This window comes from Epinephelus lanceolatus, chromosome 9, assembly GCF_041903045.1.
Source record: "Epinephelus lanceolatus isolate andai-2023 chromosome 9, ASM4190304v1, whole genome shotgun sequence".
NCBI lineage: Eukaryota > Metazoa > Chordata > Actinopteri > Perciformes > Serranidae > Epinephelus > Epinephelus lanceolatus.
The window spans coordinates 10,000,641-10,015,274 of record NC_135742.1 but is presented as its reverse complement, the minus strand read 5'-3'; the positions used below and the strand labels follow the sequence as shown (position 1 = coordinate 10,015,274).

General features: G+C 41.5%; 1 protein-coding gene across 1 annotated transcript; it reads left to right on the top strand.

Annotated features, from left to right (window-relative positions):
* Nucleotides 1-480: 480 nt before the first annotated feature.
* suds3 (SDS3 homolog, SIN3A corepressor complex component) lies at nt 481-14,003 on the top strand. Its single transcript, XM_033618439.2, has 12 exons — nt 481-697; nt 2,328-2,397; nt 2,521-2,576; nt 3,250-3,321; nt 4,333-4,352; nt 4,478-4,634; nt 4,919-5,014; nt 5,248-5,309; nt 5,408-5,429; nt 6,628-6,733; nt 7,631-7,715; nt 13,006-14,003. The coding sequence occupies exons 1-12, from the start codon at nt 586-588 to the stop codon at nt 13,102-13,104; spliced, it is 957 nt and encodes a 318-aa protein (XP_033474330.1). The 5' UTR covers nt 481-585; the 3' UTR covers nt 13,105-14,003.
* The last annotated feature ends 631 nt before the right edge of the window (nt 14,004-14,634 follow it).

Below are 14,634 nucleotides of genomic sequence, written 5' to 3'. Positions count from 1 at the left end.
TTGGGGGACTACATAAATGTGATGTGAAGAGAGATTATTTTTTACAGCTCTTTTGGTGCCAACTAATCAAAAATATCTTGTGTGTGATGGTGTTTACTGCTGGATAAGCCTGTTTAAAATAGATAGATGGCAGGGATATAGCTCCAGCAGTGGTAGCTTAATTGATAAACACTGAATTTCACTGTTTGACCGCCCATTGACTCTTGGCAGATCCAGTGAGTGTGGAAAAGCTAAATGAAAAGCGAGCCAACCGGGAGCCAAAACAAAGAGGCCCCACAGCCTGTGGTATTCGGCAATATGCCTGATTAAAGTTTTTTAGTTTCTTAATATGCGCATTCATAAAAAAACACAAATTATTCACTGATATCATTTAACTTGAATTCTTTCATTTATTTGTTTGAAAAAATCTGAATAACGATAGTTTATTCGACATCGCACATTATCGTCACAGACATTTTAGACAGGCATGACGTCAGACAGCTTGGTACTCGGGGGTCCTGCCAGTTGTAGGCGCTGTTCCAAGCAAGCTGCAAAACACAAATCGATTGTTTATTTTGTGTTTGTTTACATTTTCCAAGCGAACAAATGGCTTCGACTTTGCTATCACCCATGGTGGATTATTACAACGATGAAGAAGAACTCGACAGCGTGGACGACGACGACGACCGGAGTTTCAGGGGGAGAGACTCGGAGGAAGGTAACGTTAAACGAATTGACCAAAAGCTGCCTGACAGTCGGGCTCTGTCTACTTGTTGGAAAAGAAACGGAAGCGCGCGATAAGTGCGGAAATGTAGTTAATTTTGTTGAGAAATTTAAAGTGAGCTGCAGATTAAGCTCGACTGGTGACAGTGTATCATAGCACGTCCTTTATCAAATTTAACTGCCTGTACCCAAAGATGGAGAGCTAGTCCAATACGAGCCTCAGCCACACGCAGTTAGCTTGCTAGCTACATAAGCTAGCTACCACCAACCAAGATTCCGCTCAGTCAAGAAACATTTAAGAAGCAGGTGATGTAACTAATACTATCTTAACATTACACTGACTGAACGATTCCAGTGCTGATAGAAAATGAAGCAATGTTTAACGAAAATAGCATTAACAAACTCGCATTTGTTTACAAGCTATCTAGCTAGCATGCCAGTAGCTTTAACCACATTATTTGGCAGATTGGCGCTTCGTTGTTATTTCAGAAATGGTTACCGACAAAACATAACTGAAAATTAAGATAAAATGACTGTAGGTGTGCCACAGCCCGGTTGGATTGATACACTTTTAATAAATGATATCACAAATGGGGTACATAGCGTCAATTAGCCACCTAGCTACGTAACGTTAGCTCCGAGCATTGACAGGTCGGCAGGCAGGCGAAACCCTGCGTGCTGTGTCCACTGCACTGCCCTTTTCACACTATTGAGTGAGACAGGACGGATTGCAGGCAAGGAGAAAGAAAGACAAGAGGAAAGCCAGGCGATGACAGCACTACAAGGTTAGCTAGCTTCCTGGCGTCGACTTCCAAGCGAACAGCTGGACTTATTTTTTCCTCCTCCGGATATGTAGACGGGTTTGTTATGCCTAACTACGGCAGCTAGAATCGGGTTACTATTAAAACAGCAGGCTGAGCTAACTCAAGCTAGCACATTAATGCTAACCGAAAATGAAAGCTGCTGTGTCAGCTTAATGCGACTGGGCCTTACCCCTCTCTTGTGTCGGGTTTTGAAGGTAACGCGGACTGACCGAGGTTAGCTTGTAAACTTGGCACCCAAGTTTGCCACATCGCACTAGCTGTGAACATGTTAGCTTCGCCCTGAGAGAGTTTCCGATGGACTGACAGCACGGCCAAGTTAGCCGGGGATCGTTTATGATTAATCCCACCATGCGGCAAAAGGCTTGACACTTGGATTACCAGCTGTATTTCGGTTGCTAGTTATGTTAATGTCATTGGATTACATGTACAAGCATTAGCTTTGCATGGCTAAACTTTTCTAGCTGTCGATCCGAGCATGTCAGTGTGTGATCTTACATGGCAAACTTGCCCTGGTGTCCTCTTCTAACAAACCGGAGGGCATTCCCAGGCAGGGTGTTCACCATTACCTGACCGGTGCCACGCACGTCCTTTGATCTGTGCAGATCTCTGCTGTCAGTCTGTCTGTGGACCCAACTTACTTGCATCAAGTTTGTGATGCAGAAAAACTACATACTTATCTCATGGAGCATGCTGAAATGATCACACGTACAGTATTTTTTTGAATCACTGGGAGTCTGTTTTGAATATTACTTGAGAGATAGTTTTGAAATTTGAGTCTCTTCTTCTCCTGACCTTTCCCAGACACGGAAGATGCCAGTGAAACAGACCTTGCCAAGCACGACGAGGATGACTATGTTGAAATCAAAGAGCAGTAAGTGTTTTACCAACCACGGATCAGCTGTTAAAACCTAGAAATAATCTAAAAGGTGAAAGTTTTGAATGTTTGCCCGGTGAAAGTAAATGTGATTACAGCTCTGGTTTTATTTCATCGCAGGATGTACCAAGATAAACTGGCCTCCCTGAAAAGACAGTTGCAGCAATTACAAGAAGGTAATCACTTGGATTTGTCTTTTCTTATGACTGAAGTGTGTCAGGAATATTCCAGATGTGAATGACTGCAGCTCTTTGTCTGGTGGGGTGCGGTTTTGTGAGTGGGGGTTCATTTTTTATTCGATTTTTTAAAGGATACAGCCAGTTCATAACCGGTTACTCATGGTGGTGGTTGGTGATTACATCATCGGGCCACAGAGGCAGCTTGAAAGTACAGCCTCTGTCTCTGGCTGAAAAGATAAACCAGCTGAGAAACAGATGATAACAGATGACACACACAGTCCTCTGCCATATGCGGCTCACGTTGAATCGTCAAGTCTGTCTGTCGTCTGATGATGCAAACTGTTTCTGTACAGTGAATTTGCAGTGTAGAAATTGCGGGGTGATGTGTTGTGGGCTCTTTGTTCATCCAAATGTAGGTGCAGTGTCATTGTTATCTAGTCTTGGCTGTGGTTGGGTGATGAGAGTAGCAGGTAGAGGATGCCAAAATTTAAATTTGGTCTTGAAATATTGATGATGTATCACAATGAAACTGCTTGAATTGGAGTTTTACTACTGTAACTTGAGAATTTTCTGGCTCTCACCCTACACAAGGTCATAATTAGACCATAACATAATTCTTTTGATTCCATAGATCTTCACATATAGTAAATGTCACCCTCTCTTTTTGCAGGTACGCTGCAGGAGTATCAGAAGAGGATGAAGAAGCTTGACCAGCAGTACAAAGAGAGACTCCGAAATGCAGGCAAGTTGAGCAACATTCAGAGCCAGAACACATCGTGCTTTGCTCCGATGCATCCATACCAAACATGTTTGAAGCAGATTATTCAAATTTTGGAGTGTTTCCTGCTTTAATTTGGTTTGTTTGGCTGGGGGAGAACATTGGCAATAAACAGTTTTGCAAAACAGCTGCTTGGAGGTGAGAACTAGGAAAAGGAAATGTGTCCAAATGCAAGAGCGCATGGATACAAGAGGAGAAGTTTTGGCTGTGGAAGTATTTTACACAAAGATGTCTGATTTCCCCACATGGCTGCCATCAGGAGATTCATTATAAACTGATGTTTTAATATTATTTTAGTAGTATTGCACATGTTTTGTCTGTAGGCTTGACTTCTCTTTGTTTTCCTGAATTACACAAACTTTAATGCTGCCTTTCTCTCTCCTTTTTTTGAGCATGAAACTACTAACTAACTACTATGTCTCAATAGAAGTTGTACATTTTTAATGTGCACAACGGGTGAATAAAACATGTCGTGTGACTTAACCTAACATACAAGATTAATGATAAAAGTACAGTGTCTTACGGAGGCATCATCATTTAGTAAACGTACAGGAACACATATCAGCATTGTTTAGAAAAGGACTGAGCCATCTTCCTCTCTCTGCTCCAACCCTGTCCATTTCCACCATTTGGCTGTTCTAATTTTATGGCTTACTTTATTTTTGTTGAGTCAGTGGCTTGTGTCTGATCAGCTGTTTCCTTTGCCCGCTGTGTGTGCCAGAATTTTATGCACTCCATTTTTTGCTGATCAAAATTGCTTTGTTTGTTTTGCCCAGGATGCACTGCAAAAAGCGTTTTAAATCATAGATAGTTTCTAAAAATTTTATGGTGCTTTTGCTGTAAAACCCTGTGTCTTTGTGACCCTGCACTGCACCCTTTTCTCTTCTTGAGAGCAACCAACATTGACTGCAGTCATCAAATGTCAGATATAATGTGCGGGTAACATTAAACCAATGTTTTTCTTTCCCTTTACAGATCTGTTTCTCCAGCTTGAGGTGAGTGTACTTAATCTGGCAGACTTACTGATGTAGTTTATACAGAGCTGACCTTTATGTTATTGGTATTACAAGGAAAACATCCCCTCTGCTTCCATCGTTCCCTTCTCTCAACCCTTCTGCAGACAGAGCAGGTGGAGAGGAACTACATCAAGGAGAAGAAGGCAGCGGTGAAGGAGTTTGACGATAAAAAGGTGGAACTGAAGGAAAATCTAATTGCAGAGCTGGAGGAGAAGAAGAAAATGATCGAGAACGAAAAATTAACAATGGAGCTGACGGGCGGTAAGGGAGCCAGAATGGGATTATTAATCAGGGACTTGCTCAGCAGAAGAGAGAGAAATGGAGTAAAAAAGTATGTGGGTGGAAAGTCAGAGTTTTTCTCTCCACACACTTAAACATTAAGTTGTCTGATTAAAGACGGACTTTTAGATACAGTTAATTAAGATGTTGCTGTCTGTCCTTTTAATTTGCCTGTGAGGGATGTTTGTTTGTTTTTTCAGGAATGTTTGACACAAGTTGGATGTTGTTGTTGGATCTCAGTTTGTCATTATTTCTTCTATATGTAGACTCGATGGAGGTAAAACCTATCATGACTCGGAAGCTGAGGAGACGGCCCAACGATCCGGTCCCAATACCAGACAAAAGGAGAAAACCTGCGCCAGATATCCTTCACAGAAACTTAGAGTCTGTTAGTGGCAGCTGAATCTGTGAGGGGTAAATGGTTCAGTATTATTTGTACTAGCAGTCTTTGTGCTTTCTCAAGATACTTTTTAATCCTGTAGGAGATACTTAGTTTCAGTCAAAGGAAGTTCAGAGGTCAGCTACATCTGTGGGTCTGGCTAAATTTCTGAACTAAGTTGCATTAAAAAAAAAAGCCTTCCTTAACTCGTCACACCTCAGCTAAATTATTTGTTAACAGACGAACAGATAATGGAAGATCTAAGAACGCTTAATAAGGTAAGTGTTTCTGAATGAGTTGATACATTGCATTATCTTTGCTGAATCTTATCTTTCAAATTATGTTTTTTAAAATTTTCATACCTTCTGTTTTACAGCTTAAATCACCAAAACGGCCAGGTACGTCGATACTCATCTTTAGCAATTATTGCACATCAAGTCATACACAACAAGCACTCTAGTTAAAGACATAGTCTGTCAGTCAGGGAAATGCCTTTATTTGCTTTCTGCTGAGTTTGATAAAAGATGCTAAATATGAATCCACAGTCAGCTGCTGGTTAGCTTAGCTTAGTACAAAAACGGGAAACTGGGGAAACAGCTTGTCTGGCTTGGTCCAACACTGCAACATTACATTTTTTTTACCCTTTGATTTTTGTTTGCAAGACTTAACTTTTAGCTGGCTGCCAAGACTGAAATTTTAGATGTCATTTTTAGTCACCTTATATTTTGAATAATCAAGATACTATACAGTTATTTGTTGGCTTAATAGCAAACATGTGACATAAAAGAATGTTTAAAAGCTTTATTACAGTAACCGAACGATATTTGCGATATTTACGTTATTTGCAGTTGGTGTTTTATCTGATATTTTACAGACCTGGTTCATCAGGGTGTTTGTTGTACATGCTTTGCTGTATAATTTTTGGTCCAGCTCAGAGATAGCAGGATGTTTCTCCCTGAGTTCAGGTTCATCTGGTTATTTTTTAGTTGAACCAATTTGCACATTCATTTGTGATGTTGACCAGTTTGTCGAACTTTTCACCCCACAGTAAAACAACTTAATTTGCTTCATCACTGTCTCTAAAACAGATGTCTGTGCTCATGCAAATAAACGCACCAACCTGTACCAGACATGCAGCATTGTCTGGTACAGGTTTTGACTCTAACACCAGTATTTGAATAGCACTAATGGGAAGTATTGGAAAAAGTATTTTGGGCTGCACCTTTTGCTGTTTGCTGCCCCTGTTTTTTAGAGGTTAATCAGTGGCAACCAAAGACCAAGGATTGGTCACCAGTCTCTTAAAATGGTTGCTATGGCTACCTGGCAACTGTCCATGTTGTGCCCTGATACAGATCAAACAAACAGTACCAGGTTATTTAATGAGCCGGCAGGTGGATTTTGTTACATGTCTCAGTCTTTATGCTAAGCTAAGCTAACCAGCTGCTGGCTGTAACTTCATATCTACTAATCTTCCTCTCGTCTCAGCAAGAAAACGAATGAGCATGTTTCCTAAGATGCCCCAAATTTATTCCTTAAAACAAAATATCTGCACATAAGTGTTGCATGGTGATACTGATCATTAGTTTCTCTCTTCAGTGTCTCCGTCGTCTCCAGAGCATGTCCCCTCCGCTCCCATGGAGAACCCCTCCCAGCGTTACGAGGCCCGCATCGAAGAGGGGAAACTTTACTACGACAAAAGATGGTGAGTTTTAAGTTTCATCCTCAAACAAGACATTTCAGTGTTTCCCCTGACACTGCCTTTTCTCACACAGCCTGACTACAGCTTCTGCCACCACTAGATGGCCACATTGCCATGTGTATGATGTCTCTGGTGTTTGGTTGGATTTCAAAAAACATGATACAACCACTTTGATGGCAGCCTCTTTTTTTTCCTGAGGTACAGAAAGAGATATTTCTTAGGAGCGACTGAATAAGTGCTAGTGCTTGAAGGCACCATAAAAATACATATTCAGAGAAGGTGGCTGCATTAGAGTCAGTGCTGCATTCTGCTGTGATGCAGAGACAAAGAGAATAGAAATCCTTGACCAGACACAGTCTGATGCCCTCCTGTTTGAGAACAGAGCTGTGCATCAGACATGTGTCAGAACATAAGGTCATGTGAAAGAGGGCTAACAATAATAGAATTCTGTCTTATTAGCTGCTGATATAGATAGAAGAAGCTGAGAAGAGTGAGCTGTGAGGTATGTGCACTCTTCTTTCAAGGCAAAGTCTCATTTATTCATCACTAAAGAAGACACCACCACCGGAAAGCCTTCACAAAGAGCCGCAGGGAGACACATGCGTCATTATTCTTCAGTGGGCCCTTAATGATCAAACGTTTTGGTTGTCAGTCTCTTCCCCTGGGTTGGTTCTGTCCTCTGACAGTTTGGGAGCCATTAAAATAAAATAACAGACTTTTTGTTTTGACTTTCCAGTCCAATTATCTATTTAGTGCCATCTCAGGAGGAATGTGGTTTATTCAGCTGGGTAAAATTATGCATAATGAACCTCTCTCCTGTCTGCACTTAGGCCTATCCCTCATTCCTCACCTGGAACGCTAAATTAAAGCTGTTTGTGTGTGTTCTTTTTGCTCCGACAGGTACCATAAGAGCCAGGCCATCTACTTGGAGTCAAAGGACAACACAAAGATTAGCTGTGTCATCAGTTCGGTGGGGACCAATGAGGTGAGCTTAAGTTCTTATCCAGGTCGTGTAGCATGTAGAACTGGGTTTACTGCTTTTAAAGTCCCAGTGAACTGAAGTTAGAGCATCTTTAGCTTCTGTGCTGTGGCGTATTTCCCAGTGAAATGCAATATTTGATTTGGAAAACAAGGGTTTGATTGTTGAGAAGTGGGTGTGTCACAACAGTGAGGCCCTGAAGGTGTTAGCCAATGGGATAGTATATGGCAGATGGAGACACAGCCCATTGTATGCTCCATGTACAGCAGTCTGCTGTAAGATGCCTTGTGCATGAACTGGAGCTGTCACTGATACCACTCTCCCCAGGTGACTTAAGGCCTACAGCCCATAACCACTGCATTTGGGGGGAACGAAGACACAGTGACGTAGCATGCTGTTGCTAGCTAGCTAACTTAAACTTAGCTCTGTGCGGCTAACATTGAGAATTGATTGATGGGTGGATTTCGTTGGTTGAAACTGGTTGGTACAAGCTTATGGAAGCACAGCATATTTTGTTTTACAGGGAGAAATCATGACTGGATTTCTATATAAGAATATGAAGTAGTTTTTTCTCTATTTTTTGGGCATAAACACAACTGGTCTTGACTTTAAATTTGTAGTGTTTAAATTATGGCTAGAATGTTAATTTACAACGTTCAAAAAATTAACTAGCATTATCAACAGGATTTGAAGAAGTAACAGATTTGAGGTTATGTCAAAGGAGTTTGTGTATTCTGTTGCAGATATATTTACTAAAGTTAGCATGCCAACCAGTTAGCCTTTAGCCTTGAATAAAGTCAAGTAATAGTTATTGTTGTTTGGAGATACCAGCGATCTCTCCTAGCATAAAGTTAGCAGTGTTTTTATGTCTTCGACTTCCTGTTTCATATTTGGAAAATCCTTCTTTGGTCCCATCTTGATTGCTCGTTGCCAGAGGTGGACCAAATAGTGTCTGCAGAAAGTACAGAGTTGCTACCTGCGTCAACACAGCTGGGTGCAGCCAGTCCAAGCTAGCCAGCAGGCTAACCAGCCCTGTGTGGATAAGGTCTGTGCATATGAGTCAGGCAAGACAAAGAATATGTACCAGTTCAGATAATCTAAGGTGTGAAATCCATGATAGTTCTGCGGTTAGTTCAGCCATTTCAGGCCGGCATACAGCCAAGTGAAGCTAGCTAGGCTAAGCTAGCTTGCAGACTTACCATACATTGCCAGTTCAAGGCTGTGATCTTAAATTGTTGCCTCTATCCAGGTGCCAAACAAAGGTACTTTAAAAAGGTAATAAAGTAATGATCTGGACAGAACTGATGTCAACACAAAACATACCGAAAAACTATCCAAATGGCATCGATATGTGGTTTTGAAGTGGCTGTCTTCTTGCTACTATGGTCCTACTAAAAGGCTAGAACGTAAACTATAAACCAAACTACTTTTCGTGAAGGTTGTAGGATAACTGTCATTTTGACCGGCCCTTCGAGTCTCAGCAGTTTGGTCGAATTTGGCGTATTGTTGCCCTGCTGTTAATTAGCACTTGGCTTGAAGGTGAAATGCAGCTCCCTATCGGTTTGGAGCACGTTGCCAGGCATTACTCATTGCACCTTTAATAAAACATGAGGCTGGTGATAGTCTACATTTCCTGTATTTTCAACAAATCCCATGAAATGATCCCACTAATTAAGTATTGTCTGTGTGGCCAAAGCCTGATATATTTTATTCCTCTGTGCCACGGAGCTCCATTGTTGTCCAAAAACCATTAAAAGCACATTAATGAGCCACACTGTTGCATACAGTGACATGTTGCCTCATTACCATGACACTGTAGTTTGTTTTGAGTCAGTACCACATACACCATCCTGCTGCTGTAAACACTCACCAGGGCACCAAATGTGCATTAATTCACAGCTTATAGAGCTACATAGTATCCAACAAATGCATGATTTACTCCTGTTTGAGTAACATTTGTCATTGTGGGTCTTTTGATGGGATTTGTTGACAGTCAAACAGTTACAGATTAACACCAGCCTTTTCTTTTTAAACGTTGGTTGTGCAGTGGAGAGCCAGACACTTGAGTGGAAGAACGAGAAGAGTAATCAGCAGATTTATTTTTGCTAGTGACTTCTAACAAGTGCTAATTTTCTATCTAATCAACACTGGACTTTCACCAGGAAGGAATAAGCCTCTAGTCAACAACTGTTGTCGAGAAGAAATGTCTTCTTAAAGTGAAACACCACCGGAATTAGAAATTCCAATTTGCTATTTCCATGGTCTAGGAAAGTTCAGTTGATATTTGTCAACATAAACTACTCTCTCTCAAAGCCAGAAACCAGAGTCTCAAACTTGTGTTGTCATTTGGGTATTAAATCTGGAGCTGCTCAATAGACACTGTATGGGAGACTTAGTGGATCCACATAATGTTTTTCTTTTTTTATACTTAAATGAGCTTTAATCTGTTGTAGTGTACATACTCAGAACATACTCATGGGTGCTCTCAGTGTCATGTACGACATCTTTCCCAATTTATTGTCCACCGAGCAGCTCCAGACTTTATATCCTATGACGTCACAAATTTGAGTTTTAGCACTCTGTATTGTTGGTGGGTTGGCTGTTACCAACAACACAGAAACGGCCCGACTCTGTTGTTAAATACAGTAATAACTCATTGGGATTGGCTGAATTTGTGTTCATTGTAATGGTCACATAGTCTTGGAGTACTTGTTTCTACTTCTGTTTCTGTGTCTGTGTGCACAAAGCCCTGCAGTCTAATGCTCTTTTAGGGCCCATACACATGCCACATCTTTAACCGCCTGGAAAACGCTTGGTCGGGCACTGGGCACTAGTTTTGTGCCTTTTTTGTGCCAGTTTTGAAGAGCACATCAGCAGGTTGGGTCTGAGGTTGTTAAGCAACCTTAACAAGCATTGTACCATAGCCCGTTGACCTGAAATCATGAGTGCAGAGTTGATCTCCTTCTTGGCACTGTTTATAAGGGCGCATTCACACCAGGATACTTGGGGGACTCGGTTCGATTGGGCGGGAAATGCCGAAAAATTTCACACCTTCATTTCACATTGCACTTTATAAAGCGGACTAAACCGCCTGGACAACGTCACGCAGTTACAACAGCTGCTTGTTTGGGGGCGGTATTGCCCGAAATGACCACTGACCAGGAAGTATGAGGAAGAAGAAAACCCAGGTCATCAATTACCTTTGCTTCTACCGGTTTGCGCTGTTGGCTTTGTTTTATTTCTACCCAAAATGCACTGCACTCTATGTCACTTCCTCTCTTTGGTTCGCTGGATAGTCTGTTTGCAATTCCCACTGCAAGCGAACCGCACCAGGGTTCACTTGCAAGTGAACCGAGACCCTCGTTTGGTCCGCACCAGAGTACTAGTGAGCGTTCACACCACTTCAAATGAACAGAACTATCCATGGAAGCGGACCAGGGTTCATTTAAAGCGGACCAAATAGCGCCAGTGTGAATCGACCTAAGTGTGTAGGTCTGTCGTCTGTGGGACAGATGTAAAGCTCTGGGTAGCCCCGTACTAACATGATCAACATTTCCATTTTTATCACAGGCTGATACTTACGGAAGAAAAATTTGGCTGTCATTGGTTGTTCTCGTCACAAAAATTGGCACTCAGGAACGTGTGCATGACGAGAGGGCGTTGCTATCTTTATTGACACCTAGGGATGCACCGAAATGAAAATTTGTGGCCGAAGCTGAATAATATTAAACGCTTGGCCGAATACCAAGTACCGAATATTGTTGTTTAGTTTTTCATTAGTTTTTGCAGATGAACCCCCTCCAGATTAGTGTTGTCATGGTACCAAAATTGGATCCCACTGTACGATACCAATGAAAATATCATGGTTCTGAGTAGTATCACGATATCACAGCGAAAATGAGGCAGATGTGCCTTTTGTCATTTATAAAAAGATAAATCACTTTTCTATAATACATCAATGATATTTCAATGGAATAAATTACTTACTGACTTATTCATACTTCAAAAACAACATCAATAATTGATTAACATAGGGGGGATCAAAATAAAATAAAATAAATAAAATAAAAATCAACCAGCCACCCTCCTCCCCTGACAGTCCCTTCATAAGTAAAGAACAGTCCCTAAAGTGTGGCGAGGTTTGTGGGCCGTGAACGGCTCGTTTCTCCTCTGACACGTCACATACCTGTGTTCGGCTGGCTCGGCTGTTCAGGTACTTTTGGGCAGTTCACACGCCAAGAAGAGGATATTATTGGAGCCGACTTCCCGTCTCCGGTAAGCCGATGGCCACCGTATTTGACAGGAATACATTAAGTTACTGTCTGTGTCTGTGACCCCCGTTCAACCCACAACCGATGGGATTCGCCTTTCGTTTCTGCTGCTGGTTGAAATCTGTAGGCTGCTCGCACAGGATGCTGAATGATTTAAGCCTATTTTGCTCGTTCAGAACTATTTTTAGTCGCAAATGCGAGTGCCGTGACGGGCGGATCGCCACACTGCCGACATTTTACTCAGCCCGTCACGGCACGCTGTTTGATTGCGTTATCAAAACACGCCGCTATTATTCAGCCTTGCTTTTAACTTATTCCACCAAATACTGAATGTGTGTTTTTTTGCAATATTCGGCCGAATATATTCGGTTACCGAATATTCGGTGCATCCCTATTGACAACAATGAATTTGACGCAGGCAAAAACGCGGCATGTGTTAAGGGGCTGTCCCTTACAGGAGCTGGCGGAGAGTTTACCTATGCTAAATATGATCAACTGGCACGCACATTCAACTTACATGGGGCAGTGGGATTTTTTTAATTTTTAAAGGCCTGGAAATGGTTTGGAGTTAAATTTGGAAAAGGTTTGAATGGTTGTTGTTTTGGCTGTCATGTAAAACATGTTCATAGAAATCCTATTACACAACATTTTTGATTGTTTTTACATCTAGTGCTGCGCCACTTGAATTTCACCATTATCAGGCGATACACTCAGACCAGAGCAGCACCCTCGCCACCTGTTGAACTGCCCAAATGAAGTCATGGAAATGGAGTAAAATATTGTGGAAACGTTTAGAAAATTCATTTGTAGAAATATCTTGGAGCCCTGACTATAAGAACACAGAACACTGACACAGACTTTTCTTTGGACTCTTAACAAAAAATTTAAGAACAAACTAGAGCTATGGGTGAATGAGCACCCTAGATTTCTAAATGAATATGGATGTGGCTGATATTGACAGCTACTTTAAAATTCATTACGTCTAAATGACTGTATTGAGGAATTGTCTCGTCTATGTTCTCCAGATTTGGGTGAGGAAGACGAGTGACAGTACGAAGATGAGGATCTACCTGGGACAGCTGCAGAGAGGAGCGTTTGTCATCCGTCGACGGTCGGCTGCGTGAAACATTACTCCCCCACCTGTTCATTTATCCATCCATCCACCCGCTCGTTCAGCCCGTTTCCCTACTCGGTGTATCTTAGTTGAGTTTGATATGTGGCCTCTTACTCTTCATCATATGCACTACCCCCCGTTACACAAGCATACACACACACACACACACACACACACACACACACTGTCTTCCATGGCCGAGAATATCTCATCAGATTTTATCTGTTTTCCCACATAAACCAAATGGAGTACAGTGAAAGGGGTCATATACGCAACTGACTGTTTTCCAGCATTATTTGTCACTATGTGGCACGTGTGTGAAGGCGGTTAGTGGTCATAAACGAGCCTGCTTTGTTTTTTGTCTCATGCTGTCAACACAAATCTTTTCTACACCATGCAGTCATATTTACATTTATCATTAAGTTATTTTCCCTTAGCAGCCTCATGTTGTCCCACAGAAACTGTCTGTTGCCTTTGAGACTGTGTCACTGGTGATGTGTAACAAAGCGAGCACTGAGAAACGGACGGGGAGCTGCTGTAGATCTGGCTGATTATCATGAATGACTGAAGACGACACAGTTTCCTCACACCAGGAGTCATGCCATCTTTCAAAAGAATATGCCTTTTACACTGTCACCATGAAATGGCTACTTGCTATGCTGACGGTTTGTTCTGATCACATGTCAAAAAGTCAGATGTATTAAAATCTAAATTTCTTATTTGGGAAAAAAAAATGTATTTTGAGGTTTTTATGTTACTTTTTTTTTTGCCATTTTATGTGATCTTCTCCATGTGTGAACGATTTCAATTATTTCAAACTGTATTTGCATGTGGAGCGCTAAGTTGACTTGTTGTTGATTTGTACTGTGTTCCATTTTATTAAAATGTTTCTGCATTTTATTAATTTGATGAAAAGGTTCTTTGCTTTAATATTTTGGAAATACACAAATATGTTCACTGGCATTAAACTAGTCATGATAAGTACTGTTGCACTTTGTTCACCAGTTAGCTGCTGACTAAAATGAACAATGACAGCAATATAGTCCACGATGAGCAGCGCTAAAATCAACCTGCGTCGTTGTCCCGCCATTGTGACATTACAAAGTGTCACATTTATCTTGCAACTGTCCTCTTCTTCAACGTTTTGTGTACTTCCTGGATTTTTCCCACATGGAAATTCTGACCAATCAAGAGTAGCTTTCTCACACAAGGCATTTGATCTGGTCCGCTTGTAAATGCTGCCGTGAGAACACAAACCAACTCTAGGCTATTATACAACTTTGGAACAAATTTCGGACCAAAGCAAGACAACTCTAGGTCTGAAAGCAGCCTTAGTCTGTTGTTTGGTGCTGAAAAACTTGTCTGGAAATTGGGAGCGATAAGAATGAGCCAAAACAGTAAAGTTGTAGGTCAGAAAACCAAAACTGTTGAGCTGAAAGACGCTCAAACACTGCAGAGCAGACAGGAACCGCAGAGTGCAGATGAGAGTGAGGGCGATTATGAGTGATCATCCTCATATGCAAGTAGTTCTGTTGTTCAT

Bases quoted from the DNA above. Each gene is read 5' to 3' on its own strand.
- suds3 (XM_033618439.2), top strand. From the start codon at position 586: ATGGCTTCGACTTTGCTATCACCCATGGTGGATTATTACAACGATGAA. The intron at 3,322-4,332 runs GCAAGTTGAGCA...TTCCCTTTACAG, and splicing joins AGAGAGACTCCGAAATGCAG to ATCTGTTTCTCCAGCTTGAG. The intron at 5,310-5,407 runs GTAAGTGTTTCT...TCTGTTTTACAG, and splicing joins ATCTAAGAACGCTTAATAAG to CTTAAATCACCAAAACGGCC.